Below are 22705 nucleotides of genomic sequence, written 5' to 3'. Positions count from 1 at the left end.
ACTGAGCGTGGGGCCTGCTTGAGATTCTCTCCCTCTTCCTCTGCCCCTGTCCCCCACTTGCATACTCTCTCTCTCTCAAAAACAAATAAGTTAAAATAAAATAAGGATACTGAGGAATTTTCAAATTTCATGCTCACACCTAAACAATGAAGGTAAAAGAAAAAGATGGGGAAGAAAACATTTTGCAAATCAAATTTAAAACTACCCCTTATTAAAATTAAACGACAAGGTTGTCAGGATAACTGTAGGCTGAGACAGATTTTATCAGCGGACTCTGTAATTTATCTGGAGAGTATAACATTGCATGTAACCCATGACCAGTCTGATAGGTGTAACAAATAAGTCAAAAATAATTAGTCCTTAATGTTTTCTGACTTACACATTTATTTCCTTTGAAATTTATTAATTTTACTTACCTGAATCTGACACTAATTTGCCAATATGCAATACAGATATACTGATTCTAGTACCTTTTAAAAAAGTTTATTTAAAGTTTATTTTTCAACACTCAGTGTGGAGCCCAAAACAGGGCTTGATCCCTTGAACCGTGAAATCATGACTGAAGCCAAAATTAAGAGTTGGGAGCTTAACCCAGTGAGTCACCCAGGCATTCCCTGATTGTAGCATCTTGGTAGAAAAATGGAAGAACTCATTTTGAGATTCCATTCATTCCATTCTCCCTTAAAGCGAGAGATCTACAAAAGGATTGGAGTTGAGAAATATTCTACCACTTTTGAATATATTTTAAAATTAGACTATAACTTAATAGAATCATATCATAACCAGTCTAAAAATATCTTCAGTAATTGATCTAAACAGTATTTCATGACCATTTTCCACCATCATACTATGCAGTAGGGGCTATTTGTACATCAGAAAAAAGAAGGTAGTAGTTAGCATGAGGAAGATTATGGTCTTTCCCAACCAAGTCAGTCAAGAGTAAACATTCAGGTTTGTATTAAACAATCTGACTCCACTTTTGATGCCCAACTAATGATGCCTGTGAAGGGTCATTACAACCTCTTACTATTCTGCCAATCTGGGCAGGGCAAGCTAATAATGACACCCAAGAGGCCATTCCCTTGGCAGTAGTTGTAAGTTCACAGTGTCAATGAGTACCATCTCCCCAGCCCCACACAGGATGCATCATAACAATGTAGTCACCATTTCCTGCTTTCTCTACCCATCTTCAGAACTTGAGAACCCTACCCTGCTCTCCCGAGAAAGCATCATTATGTAATAAACATTCTCCTTACACTTCAGACAATGGAGTCATCATTCTTGACATCTGCCATCTGTTCCAGTGGAGTAAGCACAAGTGCAAACGAGTAAAAAATGTTTTAGAAGGTAAATGAGATTTCTAGTTATCAAAAAAGATTCCCAATGGGGCGCCTGGGTGGCGCAGTCGGTTGAGCGTCCGACTTCAGCCAGGTCACGATCTCGCGGTCTGTGAGTTCGAGCCCCGCGTCAGGCTCTGGGCTGATGGCTCAGAGCCTGGAGCCTGTTTCCGATTCTGTGTCTCCCTCTCTCTCTGCCCCTCCCCTGTTCATGCTCTGTCTCTCTCTGTCCCAAAAATAAATAAACGTTGGAAAAAAAAAATTAAAAAAAAAAAAAAAAAGATTCCCATTGAGTATGTTCATTCTTGAGAGTAAACTCATGAAGATTTCTCTTTTCAAATTATTCCGAGCACTCCAGCACAAAGTATACATTGTTACCTTTATCCTTACCTCTGAAATATTCTTTTAGTTCCTAATAGTTTTCACATACCCACTACTTTTCTATTCTCTTAATGTAACGTGCAACACATGTGTCTTATTTCAGTACAAAAGACATGCTGAAATATAATCATATGGTGTATATTTCTGAATGGGAAGGCAGGTTGTAAAGGGTGAGAGTTGAAATTGCATTGCTATGTTATTTTCATTATAGCCACAAAAATAATCTGGGATATACTATGGAGTGTGTAACTCCCAAATTGAACTTATGAATATATATTGCAGGTTTGAATCTAACACGGAAAAAAAAAATGTTATGGATGACACTCAACCTAGAGAGGACAAGGATGTATTATTAGTGTTCATTATGAAATGGCCCAATGAGGTGGGATGCACATGGGCTAATAAAACATCATTCATTTAGGGTTACACAAAAGCCTATATTTTACATACTTAGATATTACCTGAGAAATTGGGTACAATAAATCAAAATGTATCAAAATCCAAGTTTCAATCCTCACAAGCGTACTAGTTTTGCATTTTGTTTGTTTTTTCAGACAGCACAAGTAGGTGAGAGGGGCAGAGAGAATCTTATGCAGGCTCCACGCTCAGCAGAGAGCCCAACGACACAACCCTGAACTGATATCAAGTCAGACACTCAACATACTGAGCCACCCAAGAACCCCTACCTTGGTTCTGATTAAAACGTCCTCTATAACCTTGAGTTTTCAAAAATAGGAGTAATTTTATACATTACCTTTCAAAAGAGGGAGAGACCATCATTCCCCCTCCATTTTCTTTTTTTTTTTTTTTTTTTAATTTTTTTTTTTCAATGTTTATTTATTCTGGGGACAGAGAGAGACAGAGCATGAACGGGGGAGGGGCAGAGAGAGAGGGAGACACAGGATTGGAAACAGGCTCCAGGCTCTGAGCCATCAGCCCAGAGCCCGACGCGGGGCTCGAACTCACGGACCGCGAGATCGTGACCTGGCTGAAGTCGGACGCTTAACCGACTGCGCCACCCAGGCGCCCCCCCTCCATTTTCTCTACCACATATGCCACCCCTAGTAACCCATCACTCACATGAAAATCACATTCTCTCAATGTCCCCACCTACAGTGTTTCATGATCATCTGATAGAGGAATCGTTTCCTGTACTAATCAACAAAGACTCTCAATCATACTAACCAATCTAGAGGAGAGGCTGTGACCACAGAAAACATGGATAATACTTTTACATCTATTCCCTGTCACTACTCATGATCTCAAATTTATACTACACTGTATCTTAAAATTAGCATCCTAGCCTTTCCGGGATATACAGGTATGACTAAGCCCCACGTTCCTTTCACGGAACCGATCCTTTCTCTGTGAAAACCATGGTTGATAAATAAAACGCGTGTAAAGTATAACATCAGTGGATTGCAAACTTGAAGTTGTAAGTCATCAATAACAATGTAGCCTCACAAATCCTCAAATAATCAACTCTAAAATATAAAACAGAGGGTTGCTGGAGAGGTTGTGGGAGGGAGGATGGGCTAAATGGGTAAGGGGCATTAAGGAATCTATTCCTGAAATCATTGTTGCACCACATGCTAACTTGGATGTAAATTAAAAAACAAATAATACTTAAAAAAAACATTAATAAAAAAAAAAAAGGAAACCTCAAATAATTGAGTAAAAAAAGTTATAGGGGTGCCTGGCTGGCTCATCCAGTATAGCATGTGACTCATGATCTCAGGGTTGTGAATTTGAGCCCCACGGTTAGATGTAGAGAGAAAAATAAAATTTTTAAAGAAGATTTAAAAAGAAGATGATTAGTAGGTCTTTCCACAGATACACTTGTTCCATTGACACACTTCATCTCATGGGTTTTAAATAATTTTAATTTTCTGTGGAATCTAACACCTATGATTGGTTAATTCACAACACAGACCTAGTTCCCCCTAGTATGAATTTTTATATTGACAGAATTGCCTAATTCACCTGGGTGGTTCAGGCAGTTAAGCGTCCAACTTCAGCTCAGGTCATGATCTCACAATTGGTGGGTTCGAGCCCCATGTCAGACTCTGTGCTCACAGCTCAGAGCCTGGAGCCTACTTCAGATTCTGTGTCTCCCTCTCTCTCTCTCTCTCTCTGCCCCTCCCCCACTCACACTGTGTTTCTCTTTCAAAAATAATCATTCAAAAATATATATATATATAAAAAAAAATGACCTTCATTACAAATGTGAAATGTTTCTGTCCAGTATGAAGTCTTTGGTGTTTCCTGAAGTACAGAACTTGACATATATGTATGGTTTCCATGTTATGTGAATTTCTTCAAGACCACAAAGCACAAAGTTGTACATTTTTTAATCAGTGTTTTTAAATCACTGTTTACTGTCTTTTTAATCACTCGAAGTCTGTACCTCTTAATCCCATTAACCTTATTTATCCCCCTCCCCAATTTCTACATTTTTAATAAACTTGATCACACTCATTACATCTGTAAGGCTTCCCTCTAATAGTAATTATGTTCCATAAGGTATAATAAGCTTTGGATAAGCCTTGCCATACATCCATTTTGTGTGCTTTTTTCAGAGATTTGTTTCTGATATCAGGTGAGGTGTGAACCCTGGTTATCAGCTTTCCCTCATACATTAGTTCCACATGGTTCCTCTCCCTGATGGAATCTCTGATGTTGAGTAAGGCTTGAACACTTGCTCATTTTATTTGTAAGGTTTCTTTATATTATGAGTTCTTTGATGATCTGCAAAGCTTGAGCTTTGAATAAAAGCACTGCCACACATATTAGGTTTATACTTTATTTTCACAGTGTATTTTCTGATGCCTAGTAAGTTTTGCAAATCGAGTAAAAGCTTTGCCACACTCATTACATTTATAAGGTTTCTCTCCAATATGGATTTTCTTAGGCTGAATAAGATGTGAATGCTCCCTAAAGGCTTTGCCACTCAATCCATTTGGTTTCTCTCCAGTATAAGTTCTCTCATGACTCTAAAGGTCTGAACGTTTGGTGAAAACCTTAGCATATTTATTACGTTTACAAGGTTTTTCTCCTGTATGAATTCGCTGATGTTCCACAAGGCTTGAATTTCGGGTAAAAGCCTTGTCACACACATTACATTTGTGTGGCTTCTCTCCAGTGTGCATTTTCCGATGCCTACTAAGCTTTGCAAATTGGGTAAAAGCTTTGCCACACTCATTACATTTGTAAGGTTTCTCTCCAGTATGTATTTTTTTATGTTGAGTAAGATTTGAGCGCTCAGCAAAGGCTTTGCCACACTCACTACATTTGTAAGGTTTCTCTCCAGTATGAGTTCTCTCATGACCCAAGAGGTGTGAACGTCTGATAAAAGCCTTATCACATTCACTACATTTATACGGTTTTTCTCCTGTATGAATCCTCTGATGTTCTATAAGGCTAGAACTTTGGATAAAAGCCTTGCCACATACATCACATTTGTGTGGTTTCTCTCCACGATGTGTGTTCTGATGTCTAATGAGATGTGAGCACTGTTTAAAAGCTTTGCCACACTCATTACATTTGTAAGGTTTCTCTCCAGTATGGATTTTCTTGTGTTGAGTAAGATTTGAACGCTCAGAAAAGGCTTTGCTGCATTCATTACATTTGTAAGGTTTCTCACCAGTATGCACTCTCTCATGACTCCAAAGTTGTGAACGATGGATAAATGCCTTCCCACATTCATTACATTTGTAAGGTTTCTCTCCAGTATGCACTTTCTGATGATTTGCAAGGTTTGAATTTTGACTACAGACCTTGCCACATATGTTACATTTATATGGTTTCTCTCCTGTATGGACTCTCTGATGTCTGGTGAGGCTCGAAACCCTGTTAAAGGATTTGACACATTCATTACATTTGTAAGGTTTCTCTCCAGTATGGATTTTCATATGTCGAATAAGACGTGAGCGCTCAGAAAAGGCTTTGCCACAGTCATTACATTTATAAGGTCTCTGTCCAGAATGAATTATCTCATGACTCATGAGGTTTGAGATTTTGCTAAAAGCCTTCCCACATTCATTACATTTGTAAGATTTTCCTCTAGTGTATGCTCTCCTGGCTTGTGCAGGTAACAAAGGATATTTAGAAATCTTCCTAGATTTATTCCAAATGTTTTTGGTACTGGGAGGAATTCTTTCAAGTGGTGAGACTGAGGAACCATTGCCGACAGACTTCTCAGTTGGATTACATTCATACATTTTCTCCTCACTATGAAATGTCTGCAGTTTGGGCAGATGTGCCTGAGAAATTAATCCAATTCTATTTTCCAAGAAGTTTATGTACTGGTTTCCAGCACCACTTCTGTTATTGTCCATTTTTAATAAATTCCTTATAAATGGCTCATCATGCATGAAATGCTGGTTCGTATTGTTTCTCACAGAAACACCCTGCTTTTCAGGAAGAGTAACTGAGGACTGATTAAGTTGTTGATCTTTTCTCCAAGTGAGATTTTTGTCATGGGTCAAAGGCACTTCTTTGTAATTTCTTGCATCACATTGCCACTGACTTTCAAACTCATGCATATCTTCCCAGACTTCCTCGAGATCAAAATCCTTGATGCCATGACTTTCATTTCTCTCCAATAACACTAAGTGATAAAATTCGCCTTTATTAATGTCCTCTGTTGGTGATAATTCCTTGATTGCAAATCCAGCAGAAGTACTTCCTATCAAATAGAGTTGGAAAGTAAATATTTTATAGTAAATTACATGATTACACACCAAAATAATTTACACTGAACACAGGAAGTTTCTCAAACATGGTCTTCAAATACTATTGCTAAATACAATGTTTTTAAGTTTCTTTTTATAAATGTGGGGATAATGCTTATACTTACACATCTATAGGAATATGATTGTGTTATTAAGTTAAAAGCCTGACCTTACAAACAGCACCTGATGTAGCAATAGACATAATACGGACTCATCCTGTAAGAACTTATACTACAGATATGAAGGACAAGTGGAAAACATTCAACGGGGAGACAGTATAGTGTTGTAGGAAGATTGTAGGCTTACATCTATTTCAGTATTTGCTCTAAAAATTATCAAACTAAGTATCCCATGTCCATTTTTAGGTATATACTCCAAGGAATTAAATAATATATACATGTTCCAGGAGACACATACAAGAATTTTTTTTTGAAGTTTATTTAAAGACTGAGCTTGTGAATGGGGGACAGACAGGGAGAGAAAGAGAATCCCAAGAAGTCCTCACACTGTAAGCGCAATGTACAATGCGGGGCTCAAACTCAGGAACTATGAGATCATGACCTCAGCCAAAATCCAGAGTTAGACACTTAACAGTCTGAGCCATCCAAGTTCACCAAAATAATGTATCATTATATACAAAAGCTATGGTAAATCAAGTTAATGATATGTCTGTGACTAAAGCAGTAACTTAAAAAAAAAAAAGTATGCTTTCAAAATATAAAAAATACTCAGGTTAAAGAATGCCACAGGGGCGTCTGGGAGGCTCAGTCTGTTGAGTGCCCGACTTTGACTATGGTCATGATCGTACCGTTTATAGGTTCAAACCCTGCTTCGGGCTCTGTGCTGACAGCTTGGAGACTGGATCCTGCTTCAGACACTGTGTGTGTGTGTGTGTGTCTCTCTCTCTCTCACCCGTACCCTGTTCATGCTTGCTCTCTCTCAAAAATAAATAAACATTAATAAAAAAGAGATAAATTTAATCGAGGTAAATATGTATTATAACAATGAGATATCACTACACGTGAGAATGGTGAAAATCCAGAATGCTAACACCAAATACTAGTGTGAATGTGGAACAGTAAGAACTCTCATTCATTGCTGATGGGAATGCAAAACGGTATGCCACTTTGGAAGACAATTTGCCCTTTCTTAGAAAACTAAGTGTACTCTTATATATGATCTAGCAATTGGTATTTATACAAATGAGTTGAAAATTTATGTCCCCATAAAAACCTACACATGAAATAGAGGAATCCTAAAATGTGTATGGAACCACAAAAGACTGTGAAAGCCCAGAGCATCTTGAGAAAAAAAACAAACCTGGAGGCATCACATGCCCTGATTTCAAACTCCTTAATTACAAAGCTGTGGTAATTAAATCAGCAGGGTATTAGGGGCGCCTGGGTGGCTCAGTCAGTTAAGCATCCAACTTCGGCTCAGCTCATGATCTCACAGTCTGAGTTCAAGCCCCACGTTGGGCTCTGTGCTGACAGCTCGGAGCCTGGAGCTTGCTGCAGATTCTGTGTCTCCCTCTCTCTGACCCTCCCCCATTAATGCTCTGTCTCTCTCTGTCTCAAAAATAAATAAACATTAAAAAAAATTTTTTTAATCAGCAGGGTATTAGCATAAAAATCGACACACAGATCACCAGAAAAGAGCTCAGAAATAAACCCACACACAGTCAATTAATTTACAACAAAGGAGACATGACTATACAATGCAGAAAGAACAATCTCTTTATTTATTTATTTATTTATTTTTAATTTTTTTTTTTCAACGTTTATTTATTTTTGGGAGAGAGAGACAGAGCATGAACGGGGGAGGGGCAGAGAGAGAGGGAGACACAGAATCGGAAACAGGCTCCAGGCTCTGAGCCGTCAGCCCAGAGCCCGACGCGGGGCTCGAACTCACGGACCGCGAGATCTTGACCTGGCTGAAGTCGGACGCTTAACCGACTGCGCCACCCAGGCGCCCCAAGAACAATCTCTTTAGTAGATGGTTTGGGAAAACTGGACAGCCACAGGCAAAAGACTGAAACTCGACCACTGTCTAACGCCATACACAAAAAATAACTCACAATGGATTAAAGACTTAAATCTAAGACCTGAAACCAAAAAATTCCTATAAGATAGGGGGTAATGAGTTCCTTGATAGAGGTCTAGGGAATGATGTGGTTTTTTTTTTTCTTGTTGTTGTTTTTGACTGTTGACAGCAAAAGAAAAAACAACAAATGCAGAAGTAAGTGGGACTACATCAAACTAAAAAGTGCACAGCAAAGGAAACATTTTTTCAACAAAATGAAAAGGCATCCTTAATAAATAGGAGAAAATATTAGCAAATTAAGTATCTGATAAGGGCCTAATAATCCAAAACATAGACAAAAATCGCTCAAATAATCCAACTAGAGAAATGGGCAGAAGATCTGAATAGATATTTTCGAAGACCTAGAGATGGCCTAAAGGACCATGAAAAGAGACTTAACGTCCATTCATCATCAGCGAAATGCAAACCAAAACCACAATACCACCTGACACCTACTGGAATGGCAGTTCTCAAAAAGACCAGAAATAACAAGTATTGCTGATGGGGTGGAGAATTTGTGCACTGTTAGTGGAGCCAAAATTGGTGCAGCCAAGAGAACTACTGTGTGATCCACCAATTTTACCTCTGAGTATGTATCTGAAGAAAACAAAACTACGAACTCGAAAAGATAGAAGCGTTCTGATGTTCACTGCAGCATCATTTACAGTAGCTGAGATACAGACACAATCTAAGTGTCCACTGATGGGTGAATGGGTAAAGTTGTGTATATATAACACAATAGGATCCAGCCATAAAAGAGAACAGAATCTTGCCTTTTGTGACAACATGGATGGACCCTTGAGGACATTATGTTAAGAGGAATGAGTCAAAGACCAATACATTATGATTTCTCTTATGTGTGGAATCTTAAAAAAACAAAACAACCCCTCTTAGATACAGAGAACATACTGGTGGTTATTAGAGGCAGGTATTGAGGGGACGGTGGCAGAAAAGGGTGAAGGTGATTAAAATGTTTAAAAAAGGGGCACCTGGGTGGCACAGTCGGTTAAGCGTCCGACTTCAGCCAGGTCACGATCTCGCGGTCCGTGAGTTCGAGCCCCGCGTCAGGCTCTGGACTGATGGCTCAGAGCCTGGAGCCTGCTTCCGATTCTGTGTCTCCCTCTCTCTCTGCCCCTCCCCCGTTCATGCTCTGTCTCTCTCTGTCCCAAAAATAAATAAACGTTGAAAAAAAAATTAAAAAAAAAAAATGTTTAAAAAAAAAAATGAGGGATGCCTGGCTGGCTCAGTGAGTAGAGCATGCAACCCTTGATCCTGGGGTTGTGAGTTCAAACTCCACGACGGGTGCAGAGTTTACTTAAAAACAAAACAAAAATTGCTGCTGCCGCTTGAGTTCCTAAAACAATAAAAAGAAAACAAAACAAAACCAAGCCCCCCCAAATATCAATATGGTACTTTCTGTATACCAGGAATACAATACACATCTATGGAAGGATACAAGTTCTTCCCACAGAAAAGCTCGCTAGAGATATCGGTAAGCTGTGCTGTACTTACACTGTATCTAATTTTGGATTTTCATTTTGGAATTATCCAAATCATGACTTCTTCCTAATTAATGCACAAGCATTCAACCTCAAGAAGCCAGGATGGCCCAGGAAAGAAAGAGATAAACTTTACGTCTACTTTATTAGACAGATACTACGTTTTGTCTGTCTCCTGAGAAGTTCTCCCAGGGATACAAAATGGAAACAGAAAGTGAATAGGTCCTGGGGTCTGCACCACAGAGGCCTCAGCTCAGTCCTCCTCAAACCAAGGCACCAGTATGGTCAGAGGGGCCAGGTGCTATCAGTTGTAGGTCCTATCAGTGGGAGTTTAAACTTCTACACATGTGACTTACTCATTTGAATACCAGAATGAGAAGTGTGTGTGGGTGGGGAAAGATTGCCTCTGACAGCTCCTAAGAATAAACTTGTATTTTCCCACAAATTGTTCCCAAACAATATTTACTGGAGCAGCTTACTCTCTGCTCATCTGAGCTCGGACTTGTGCTCACATCCCCATACATTCCCTGAATGTTCCCCTATATTCACTTCACTTTCCACAGTCCAGGGCTCTTTTCCCTGGAAACAGGTGATGGGGATGATATTCAGCTCAGGAAGAGATTTCCAGTTAAAAGAAAAACGGAACATGATCTGCTTTACTCTTCCAGAACACATGCCCAGCACTTTGCTCAGCAAAGAAAAGAAGAAAGGACATTCATTATATGTGGGTGAAAATTAATCAACTGACTGCCTGAATGCTTAAGGAGTATTTTAAGTATGCAGAGATCTTTTCTAAGATCTACTTTCTAAGAACTACTGAATAAAAAGCACAAGGGCACAAGGGTAAGACCACAGAATCAGAGATTTAAATAAATTCACCATAATGTTTCCTTTTCCCAATTTTATTTTTTTTTTCAACGTTTATTTATTTTTGGGACACAGAGAGACAGAGCATGAACGGGGGAGGGGCAGAGAGAGAGGGAGACACAGAATCGGAAGCAGGCTCCAGGCTCTGAGCCATCAGCCCAGAGCCTGACGCGGGGCTCGAACTCACGGACCGCGAGATCGTGACCTGGCTGAAGTCGGATGCTCAACCGACTGCGCCACCCAGGCGCCCCTTTCCCCCAATTTTAAATAACGTTATTCTCTCTGAGCCTTGTCTTTAAAGAGGTCAGAGAAATTGGACTTTGCTAAGAATTCAAGGGTTTTAGGTCCTATTCCCCAGACTCCGAGATTTTTACTTAGATTCTAGTTAGTTAGCAGAGTGTAGTACTGGTTTCAGGAGTAGAATTTAGTGATTCTTCACTTACATAGAACACCCATCACCAGTTCCCTCCCTTTAGCTTCTCTGACTGCTAAGTTCTGCAACCACCTAAACAAGCAGGAATGCAGAACTTCTGAAGCAAAGGGAAGTTAGAGTCCATTTGCCACATTATGAAGCCTTTCCATTCTCAATCAAAACGGCTGCAATCAGTCCTTTCAAGAATAGGGATGTGAAACTCCTATGATCAAGTTGGGGCCTCTCAAGAAACTGTAAAGTCACATAAAATTAACTACCGACTTCTGGAGGGAAGTTATCCTCACCCAAGGAGACCAGGTTCCTGTAGTTCTCCAACATCACGTCCCTGTACAAGGCCCTCTGAGCGGGGTCCAGGCACTCCCACTCCTCCTGAGAGAATTCTATGGCCACATCCCTGAATGTCAGCCGTCTCTGAAATGAAAACACACTTCACCAAGTGAACATGGAAACTGTTCTTATTTTGACACAAATGAGAGAAGCAAAATTATACTTGGCTGGAGTGTTCTTTTACCCATGTAAGATAATTTAAAGAGCAGATAACATAAAATTAGCCATTTTAAAGTACCATTCAGTGACATTTAGTGCATTCACAATGTTGCACAAACATCACGTCTCATCCCCAAAGGAAATCCTTTACCCACTAAGCAGGTACTTCCTAGTCCCCAGTCCCTGGCAACCACTAGTGCTTTGTCTCTATGGATTTGCCAATTTTGGATCTTTTCATGTAAAGGAAAGGTATCAAAAATGTGACATTTGGCATCTATCTTCTTTCACATAGAATCATGTTTTGGGTTCATCCATGATATAGTATGCATCAGTGGTCCATTTCCTTTCTTCTGCCTGCAGAGTATTCCATTGCAGGACTAGACCATTTTCACTCAACTACTGATGGGCATTTTGTTTGCTGATGTTAATAAGTTCCTATGAACCTTCTAGTACAAGTTAAGTGTTTGGATACCTGTTTTCAATTCTTTTCATTTGTACCTAGCTGTGGAATTACCAGGTCACATGGTTGAATTTTTTTCAGGATCTTCCACAAGCTTTTTCACAGCAGCTATGTTTTTACAGCAACGTGTCATGATTCGAATTTCTCTATTTTTGTAGTTGTTGTTTTACAACAGTCATCCTAGTAGGTGTGAAAGGATATCTCATTGTGGTTTTAATTTTGCATCTTACTAACTGACTACTTTCATGGAACATCTCTTCATGTGCTGGTTTCATTTGTGTACCTTCTATGGAGAAATGTCTATTAAAATCCTTTGACCATTTTTTAAGTTGGGTTCTTTATATTTTGGTTGTTGAGTTGTACAAGTTCTTCCTTTATTCTAGGTCTAGACCCTTCATAGATATGTGATTGGCAGGTTATTTCCTCCCATTTGGTAGATTGTTTCACGTAATGTGATAATGTCCTTCAGTGCACAGACATGATTAATTCTGATGATGACCAATTTATTTTCTTTGTCTTTTCCTCTTTTGCTTTTGGGGTCATGGATAAAAATCCAGTGCCAACCCTAAAGTCATAAAGACTCAACCCTAACTTTTCACTTAAGACTTTTATAGTTTTAGCTCTTACATTTAGTCTTTGATTAATTCTGAATTGATTTCCTTATATGGTACAAGGTAGTTTCAATTTCATTCTCACATAGATATATCTAGTTGTGCCAGTACCATTTAAGAGACTATTGTTTTCCTACTGTCTGTTTTTGGCACACTTGTGAAAAAGGAATGGATTGCAGATGTATGGGTTTATTCGTGGATGCTCAGTTCTATCACTTTGATCTACATTTCTAGCCTCTGATGAAATTACAGTTTTGATTACTCCAAGTTACTGTAGTGAGATTTATGTTGGGAATTGTAGGCACTCCAATTTTGTTCTTTCTCACATTTATTTTGGTTATTTGGCATCCTTACCAATTCAATATGAGTTTTAGAATCAGGATTCCCATTTGTATAAAACACGCAGTTGTGATTTTGCTGAGGACTGCATTACTCTTTGTATCACTCTGGAGAGGACTCCCACTTTACGGTCTTCAATCCACAAACACAGGATATCCTGACATTTATTTAGGTTTTCTTTAATCTTCCTCAGTAACTTTTTGGTTTTCACTGTGTACAAATCTTCTATTCTCATGGTTAAATCTATCTCCATTTGTTTTCTTGCTCTTGTAAATGAAACTGTTTACTTTCCACTGGTTGTAACTGCATAGAAATGCAACTGAATTTTGAGTGTTGGCATTGTATTTTGTAACTTCCATCAATACATTGTCTCTAAGTTTCAGGATTCTTTATTTCTAAATATAAGATCATGTATGCTATGAATAAAGCTAGTTTGATTTCTTTCCCAATCTTGACACATTTTACTTATTTTTCCTCTGTATTTTCTCTGGTTACAACCTCCAGTAGAGTGTTGATTTGTGGTGGCAAAATGGGGCACACCTGTTTTGTTGTTGGTAAGAGGGGGAAGTTTCCAGTTGTTCACCACTGAGTGTGTTAGCCACGGAATTTTCATAATGACCTTTTTCAGACTGAGCAAGTTCCTTTCCACTCCTAATGTTTGAGTTTTTGTTGGAGGCAGTGTCTGACTCTGGATTTCAGCTAAGGTCATGATGTCACAGTTTATGAGTTTGAACGCTGCATCAGGCTCTGCGGTGATACTGTGGAGCCTGGTTGAGATTCTCTCTCTCTCTCTCTCTCTCTCTCTCTCTCTCTCTCTGCCCCTCCCTCACTCACACTCTCTCTCAAAATAAATAAATAAAAACTTCAAAAAAAAAATGTGAGCCATTGTAAACACAGAGTGGAATCATTTTATACAATTCCTTTGTGTTTTATTGAAGAGTTGAATTCATGCACATTTCAAGTTACTACTAGTTAAGAATTACTTCTAACATCTGCTGCTTGTATGTCTACTATTTCTTTCGTAATTCCTCCCTTCATTGGATGTCTGTATTTGTGTGCGCATACCATTTTGACTGCCTTTGTATTGATTTTTCTGTATATTTCCCAGTTATTTTCTGAGTGGTTATCCTGGGGACTGCAGTTTTTACATATTAGGCTACTAATATTTGAATTTCAGTTGATACTAACTTAGCTTTAATAGCATACTAACAAGCCTGTTATACAACCTTTATCTTCTTGTCAAAAACTACTTCTTCATAAAAGATATGAACAGATGTATCATACACTCAAGAGCAGATTTTTATTATTGTTTTCCACATTTGTCTTTTTTCTAAAATTTTTTAATGTTTTTATTTATTTTTGAGACAGAGAGAGACAGAGCATGAGCAGGGGAGGGGCGGAGAGGGAGATGCAGAATCCAAAGCAGGCTCCAGGCTCTGAGCTGTCAGCACAGAGCCCAACACGGGGGTCGAACCCACAAACCGCGAGATTATGACCTGAGCCGAAGTCGGACGCTTAACCGACTGAGCCACCCAGGCACCCCTACACATTTGTCTCTTAAGACACACAGGAAAAGCTGAGTTAGAAAACAAAAATAAATTAATACTGGCTTTTATATTCACTTATGTAGTTACCTTTACTAGTGTTCTTTATTTGTTCCTATGGCTTTGAGGTACCACTAATTTCCACCCATTTCAGCCTGAAGAACCCATTTGGCATTTGATGTAGGTTAAGTCTGTAAGTGTGAACTCCCTCAGCCTTTGTTCACTTAGGAGTCTCTTAATTTCACTATCAATTTTGAAGTATAGTTTGCCTGATAATGAATTTCTGGTAGATTTTGTTTTAATCTTTCAAACCTTATGTCATGAGAATGCTTCCTGGCCTCCGCAGTTTCTAAAGAGAAACACGCCGTTAAACTTATTCAGAATCCCGGTACCTAAGAAGTTTCCGTCTTGCTACGTTCCACATTCTCTTTTTGTCTTGTAAAAGTTGAATGATTATGTGACTGCCAGAGATCTCCACGCATTTGACCTAGTTCAAGTTCACTGCGTTTTTTTGGACGTGTAGGTTGTATTTGATAAACATGGGAGGTTTTCAGCTCTTTGTTCAAATATTCTTTCTGCCTTTCCTTCTAGAACCCCTATTACGTTTGTATCAGTATTTGTTATAGTGTCCCAAAGGTTTCTTGGTCTCTGGCCATTCTTTTTCCTTTCTTCCCTTTTATTCAGCTTTTTTCCCCTTTCTTCTCCTCATATTTGATAATTTCAATTAATCTATGTTTAGGTTTACGGATTCTTATTCTTTTTGGCCATCTGCTGATGAACCCTCTAGTGGTTTTCAATTTTGGTGTTTATACTTTCTTAACTCCAGAATTTCTATTCCATCCCTGTACTATTATTTCTTTGTCTTTAATGACATTTTCTATCTGTTGAAACATTGTTCTCCTACTTCTCAGTTCTCTTCCATGTTTTCCTTTAGCTGAGGATGTTCAAGACAGTTGATTTAAAATCTTTACTTAATAAGCGGAATGTCTCTGCCTCCTCAGAAAGACCATCATTAACCTGCTAATCTTCCTTAACAGATGTACAATCTTAAGATATCCTTAGATGTCTGTAGTGAGGTCAGCCTACTCAGAAAGAGCCATCATGGCATTCTTTTTTTTTTTTTTTTTTTTAATTTTTTTTTTTTTTCAACGTTTATTTATTTTTGGGACAGAGAGAGACAGAGCATGAACGGGGGAGGGGCAGAGAGAGAGGGAGACACAGAATCGGAAACAGGCTCCAGGCTCTGAGCCATCAGCCCAGAGCCCGACGCGGGGCTCGAACTCACGGACCGCGAGATCGTGACCTGGCTGAAGTCGGACGCTTAACCGACTGCGCCACCCAGGCGCCCCATCATGGCATTCTTTAAAACATTCCTTAAAGGACCCAAGTATCTTCATTTAGAGAATGCTCCAATGAGGATCTAAAATAGCAGTTATCTCCATGTTTACTAAGATGAAAACAACTTCCATTTACATGGTATGTAAATATTTCAATTTGCAGAATAAAATATGATTAAACATTTATTGAAGAATATATTCTAATATCACATTACAATATTTAAATGCTTTTTTAGAAGATTTGCACTAAAAAACAGGTTCCTGATGAAGACAATCAGTGATGCTGGAAGATATGACACGGAAGGCGACATTTTACTTCTTAGTTTCTAAATTGCATCACTGCGTGGAACTGAACCAGAAAAATATATACTAGAGTGGGTTAGTGCAAAAATAATAATAAAACTTAACAATAATTTGCAAAATGACAATTGAGCACCAGCCTCTCCGATGATACAAAGTTCTGCTCCTATGTCAGGCTAAATTATAAACAGTTTTATCTAAAAGATGTGCAGCGTGTAAGAGTTCCTAAAAGAACACCATGGTCTTTATGTGATGGATGTGCTATAAATAATTTAAAGGACACTTCCTGAGGTTAGCTAGGGAAATACTGTAATGGGATCAGGAGTAACTTACTACATCACCTGCAGGAAATTACATTCCATCTGACGTCAATATACTAATGTACTTTGATGACAAACTCCACCTCCTGACCCAGACCCTTTGCTTCTTACACACACAATGATTACTGATTGTTTTCTACACATTCACGTCTGTAAGATCTTGTTTCCATCACGTTTACCATGTGTGTAATATCTTGTGAGCTCAATAAATACAGAGATCCCCTGTTTGGGGATCTTGTCTCCTCCTGGACATTAGCCTCTCTCGTGTTCCATTCTGTGTCTGTCTCTGGTTGGACAAGACAGAACTCCAGACTCATACACTGTGACACTGTTAGAGCAGCAGGTTGATTCTACAGCTGAAAACTAATTATGTTAATAAAACACCCTCTATATTTCTTATTTCTACTTTGAACTTCCCATTCTATTCCAAAGTATTAATATTGCGCAGTCAGAAGCACAATGACCCATCTTTACCGTAAAAAGGCGTTTGTAAAAACAGACGAAACAAATTTCCGTCAAACGTATTTTCCAGGGCTTATCATGTACTTGTGTACATTAATACATTACTTACATATGTAATCTCTTTAATCCTGGTTTATATGACCTGAAAGGGCACTCAGAAGGGACCTCTGAAGAATTCTTACTGCCCAACCTCACAGACACCACAGAGCCTACTCCCCATCTCTAGTTCTTGCCTGTGAAGAAAATCCTTCACAGGATGACCACCTAAAAGGAGCATCTTCCCAAGTTCCACGTCACTGGGTCACAGTGAGATGGAATCTGCACAGAGACGAGAGGAGACTGGGAGAAGGCCCTGGGTGTGAGTAAACAATTTAGGCAGGACATCTTGGAGACAGAGAAGATTAACAAGTCCAAAGCGTGACACATTAGGAAAAGGAACAATCAACGAAAAAAAGAATTTTACCTGGAAAAGAGCCATTCCTTCTTTTTTCCCTCTTCTTCTAGTCTTCTTTCTCAGTTAAGGTTATACTGTGTGACAAAAGGTATGTTGTTTAATGTTTAGAATCAACATAACCCCTTCCTCTGCCACAATATACATAAGGAGAGAAACTTATTGTTGGAAAAAGTCCTTTCCTGCCCACTGCAACAGGAGGATGCAGGGACAATAATGTCCTGTGTGGTGGCCAACAAGTGCATTTTTTACCCACTTCTTCACGAAGGTCTCCCCTACTGCTCAAATTTACACTCCACTGCAACTGCATTGTCTTGTCTGCCTGGCACTTGGCCAAACGGAATGACCTCTTTCAAGATCTTGGCTCCTCCCTAGGCAGCCAGCATCCAAGGAATGGTTGATGCAGTACACAGAAGCCAGTACATTCCATCAATATGGACCAGCCCTTAAGGGCCACCCCAGCTCCAGAGTTCCCTGGTAGCAATACTGAGAAGTTTAGATCTTTGTCCTGATGGTGATGGGAAGCCTGTAAGAGGGTTTAATGTCAAAGGTTAACATAATCAAATGTTTAAGATTTAGCCAGGATAAACAGAGAGGGTGGAGCTGATAGAGGCATGTCCCTGTCTCTGAGGCTATGTTCCTGCCTCTTAGTGGTTTTCAATATTTTTGGAACTGATCACATTGTGAACTCCAATTATAACTGCACATCCTCTCCCAGAAAGCTGCCAAAAACAAACACACCCACAGGGTGAATCATCCAATCTGTGGAGAGCCTGAACAAATCAAAAAGGCCCCCGAGTCACAGCAATGGACAGATTATCTGATCTAAAAGTCAACAAGGAAACAATGGCTTTGAATGACACACTGGACCAGATAGAATGAACAGATATACTCAGAACATTTCATCCTAAAGCAGCAGAATATACATTCTTCTCCAGTGCACACGGAACGTTCTCCAGAATAGACCACATAATGGGACACAAATCAGCCCTCAGCAAGTACAAAAAGATTGAGATCATACTGTGCATATTTTCAGACCACAACGCTATGAAACTCGAAATCAACCACAAGAAAAAATTTGGAAACGTAACAAATACTTGAAGACTGAAGAACATCCTACTAAAGAATGAAAGGGCTAACCAAGAAGTTAAAGAGGAAATTACAAAGTATATGGAAGCCAATGAAAATGATAACACCACAACCCAAACCCTCTGGGACGCAGCAAAGGAGGTCATAAGAGGAAAGTATATAGCAATCCAGGCCTTCCTGAAGAAGGAAGAAAGATCTCAGATACACAACCTAACCTTATGCCTTAAAGAGCTAGAAAAAGATCAGCAAATAAAACCCAAAACCAGCATAAGACAGGAAATAATAAAGACTGGAGCAGAAATTAATGCTATCAAAACCAAAAAAACCAGTAGAACAGATCAATGAAATCAGAAGCCTTATGCCATATGCCATAAAATGGGCAATGTGGAAGAAATGGACAAATTCCTAGAAACATATACACTACCAAACCTGAATCAGGAAGAAATAGAAAATTTGAACAGACCCATAACCAGTAAGCAAATTGAATTAGTCATCAAAAATCTCCCAAAAAACAAGAGTCCAGGGCCAGATGGCTTTTCAGGGGAATTCTACCAAACATTTAAGGATGAGTTAACACCTATTCTCTTGAAGCTGTTCCAAAAATAGAAATGGAAGGAAAACTTCCAAACTCATTCTACGAAGCCAGCATTACCTTGATTCCAAAACCAGACGGAGACCCCACTAAAAAGGAGAACTACAGACCAATTTCCCTGATGAACATGGATGCAGAAATTTTCAACAAGATAGTAGCCAACCGGATCCAACAATACATTAAAAAAATTATTCACCACGACCAAGTGGGATTTATACCTGGGAGGCAGGGCTGGTTCAATATCCGCAAAACAATTAACGTGATTCATCGTATCAATAAAAGAAAGGACAAGAACCATATGATCCTCTCAACAGGTGCAGAGAAAGCATTCAACAAAATACAGCATCCTTTCTTGATAAAAAACCCTCAAGGAAGTAGGGATAGAAGGATCATACCTCAAGATCATAACAGCCATATATGAATGACCCAACGCTAATATCATCCTCAATGGGGAAAAACTGAGAGCTTTCCCCCAAAGGTCAGGAACAAGACAGGGATGTCCACTCTCGCCACTGTTATTCAACACAGTACTGGAAGTCTTAGCCTCTGCAATCAGACAACACAAAGAAATAAAAGGCATCCAAATCGGCCAGGAGGAGGTCAAACTTTCACTCTTTGCAGATGACATGACACTCTATATGGAAAACCCTAAAGATTCCACCAAAAAAACTGCTAGAACTGATTCATGAATTCAGCAAAGTTGCAGGATATAAAATCAATGCACAGAAATCGGTTGCGTTCCTATTCATCAACAATGAAGCAACAGAAAGAAATCAAGGAATCGATCCCATTTACAATTGCACCAAAACCCATAAAATACCTAGGAATAAATCCAACCAAAGAGATGAAAAACGTATACCCTGAAAACTACAGAAAACTGATGAAAGAATTGAAGAAGACACAAAAAAACGGAAAAAGATTCCATGCTCCTGGATAGGAAAAACAAATATTGTTAAAATGTTGATACTAACCAAAAGAATCTACATATTCAATACAATCCCTACCAAAATAACACCAGCATTCTTCGCAGAGGTAGAACAAATAATCCTAAAATTTGTATGGAACCAGAAAAGACCCCGAATAGCCAAAGCAATCTTGAAAAAGAAAACCAAAGCAGGAGGCATCACAATCCCAGACTTCAAGCTATACTACAAAGCTGTAATCATCAAGACAGTACGGTACTGGCACAAGAACAGACACTCAGATCAATGGAACAGAACAGAGAACCCAGAAATGGACCCACAAATGTATGGCGAACTAATCTTTGACAAAAGCAGGAAACAATATCCAATGGAATAAAGACAGTCTCTTCAGCAAATGGTGCTGGGAAAACTGGACAGCGACATGCAGAAGAATGAACCTGGACCACTTTCTTACACCATACACAAAAATAAACTCAAAATGGATGAAAGACCTCAATGTAAGATAGGAAGCCATCAAAATCCTTGGGAAGAAAGCAGGCAAAAACCACTTTGATCTTGGCCGCAGCAACTTCTTACTCAACACGTCTCTGGAGGCAAGAGAAACAAAAACATAAATGAACTGTTGGGACCTCATCAAAATTAAAACCTTCTGCACAGCAAAGGTAACAATCAGCAAAACTAAAAGGCAACTGACAGAATGGGAGAAGATATTTGCAAACGACATATCAGATAAAGGGTTAGTATCCAAAGTCTATAAAGAACTTATTAAACTCCACACTCGAAAAACAAATAATCCAGTGAAGAAATGGGCAAAAGACATGAATAGACACTTCTCCAAGGAAGACATCCAGATGGCCAACCGACACATGAAAAAATGCTCATCATCAGGGAAATATAAATCAAACCCACCATGAGATACCACCTTACACCTGTCAGAATGGCTAACATTAACAACTCAGGCAACAACAGATGTTGGCGAGGATGCGGAGAAAGAGAATCTCTTTTGCATTGCTGGTGGCAATGCAAGCTGGTGCAGCCATTCTGGAAAACAGTATGGAGGTTCTTCAAAAAATTAAAAATAGAACTATCCTATGACCCAGCAATTGCATTACTAGGCATTTATGCACGGGATACAGGTGTGCTCTTTCTAAGGGACACATGCACCCCCATGTTTACAGCAGCACTATCAACAATAGCCAAGTATGGAAAGAGCCCAAATGTCCATTGATGGATGAATGGATAAAGAAGATGTGGTATACATATATATATATATATATATACACACACACACACACACACACACACACACACACACACAGACACACACACAATGGAGTATTACTCGGCAATCAAAAAGAATGAAATCTTCCCATTTGCAACTATGTGGATGGAAGTGGAGGGTATTATGCTAAGTGAAATTAGTCAGAAAAAGACAAAAATCATATGACTTCACTCATATGAGGACTTTAAGAGACAAAACAGATGAACATAAGGGAAGGGAAACAAAAATAATATAAAAACAGGGAGGGGGACAAAACAGAAGAGACTCATAAATATGGAGAACAAACTGAGGTTACTGGAGGCATTGTGGGAGGGGGGATGGGCTAAAAGGGTAAGGGGCACTAAGGAATGTACTCCTGAAATCGTTGTTGCCACTATATGATAACTAATTTGGATGTAAATTTAAAAAAATGAAATTAAAAAAAAAGGCAAAGGAAGAATTGAGCCCTTCTTACCTAACTGCTTGAGCTGGGGTATCAATCTTCTCCTGCTGGCCTGGATCCTCATTCGCAGGCCTTCAGACTGACTGAGTTACACCACTGACTCTCCTGGATCTCCAGCCTGCAGATGGCAAATTGAGGAACTTCACAACCTCCCTAATTGTGTAAAGCAATTGCTCATAATACCTCCTTCCCTAAATATATCCCATTGGTGACCTTCTTTCTGGCAAACTTGCTAAACTTATTTATTAATTCCCGTAAGTTTTTTCTGCAAATACTTTTAGAATTTCCACACACACAGCCATGTCATCTGTAAGTAATGAAACACTTATTTCTTCCTTTTCAATCTTTGTAAGATCCGGTTCTCTTTCTTAATTGTTTTTAAGTTTATTTATTTATTTTGAGAGAGATGGAGATGGCACGAGCGGGGAGGGGCAGAGAGAGAGGGAGAGAGAGAGAATCCCAAGCAGGTCCGGCACTGTTGGCACAGAGCCTGATGTGGGGCTCCAACTCAGAAAACTGTGGGATCACGACCTGAGCCAAAACTGAAGAGTCTGACACTTAACCGACAGAGCCACCCAGGCACCCTGATCTGTTTTTCTTTCTTAGTTTATCTTCTAAAACACCCAGTTCAAGTGTGATTAGAAATGGTAACACAGACAACCAGGTCTCATTTGTCATCTCAGAGGGAAAGCTTCCAATATTTCACTATTAACATGCCTTGTGTTGGGAATGTTT

The 22705-nt window shown here is 39.2% G+C and overlaps 1 protein-coding gene across 1 annotated transcript; it reads right to left on the bottom strand.

The window, feature by feature from the left end:
* Positions 1–4507: 4507 nt before the first annotated feature.
* LOC123577993 (zinc finger protein 677-like) lies at positions 4508–22088 on the bottom strand. Its single transcript, XM_045440467.1, has 4 exons — positions 21983–22088; positions 17655–17719; positions 11590–11743; positions 4508–6405 (listed from the first exon to the last, which is right to left on the bottom strand). Exons 2-4 carry the CDS (start codon positions 17667–17669, stop codon positions 4712–4714), a joined length of 1863 nt encoding a protein of 620 aa, XP_045296423.1. The 5' UTR covers positions 17670–17719; positions 21983–22088; the 3' UTR covers positions 4508–4711.
* Positions 22089–22705: the final 617 nt, after the last annotated feature.

Source organism: Leopardus geoffroyi, chromosome E2, assembly GCF_018350155.1.
Source record: "Leopardus geoffroyi isolate Oge1 chromosome E2, O.geoffroyi_Oge1_pat1.0, whole genome shotgun sequence".
Classification (NCBI taxonomy): domain Eukaryota; kingdom Metazoa; phylum Chordata; class Mammalia; order Carnivora; family Felidae; genus Leopardus; species Leopardus geoffroyi.
The sequence above is the reverse complement of the archived record's forward strand: the minus strand, read 5'-3'. Positions and strand labels throughout refer to the sequence as shown.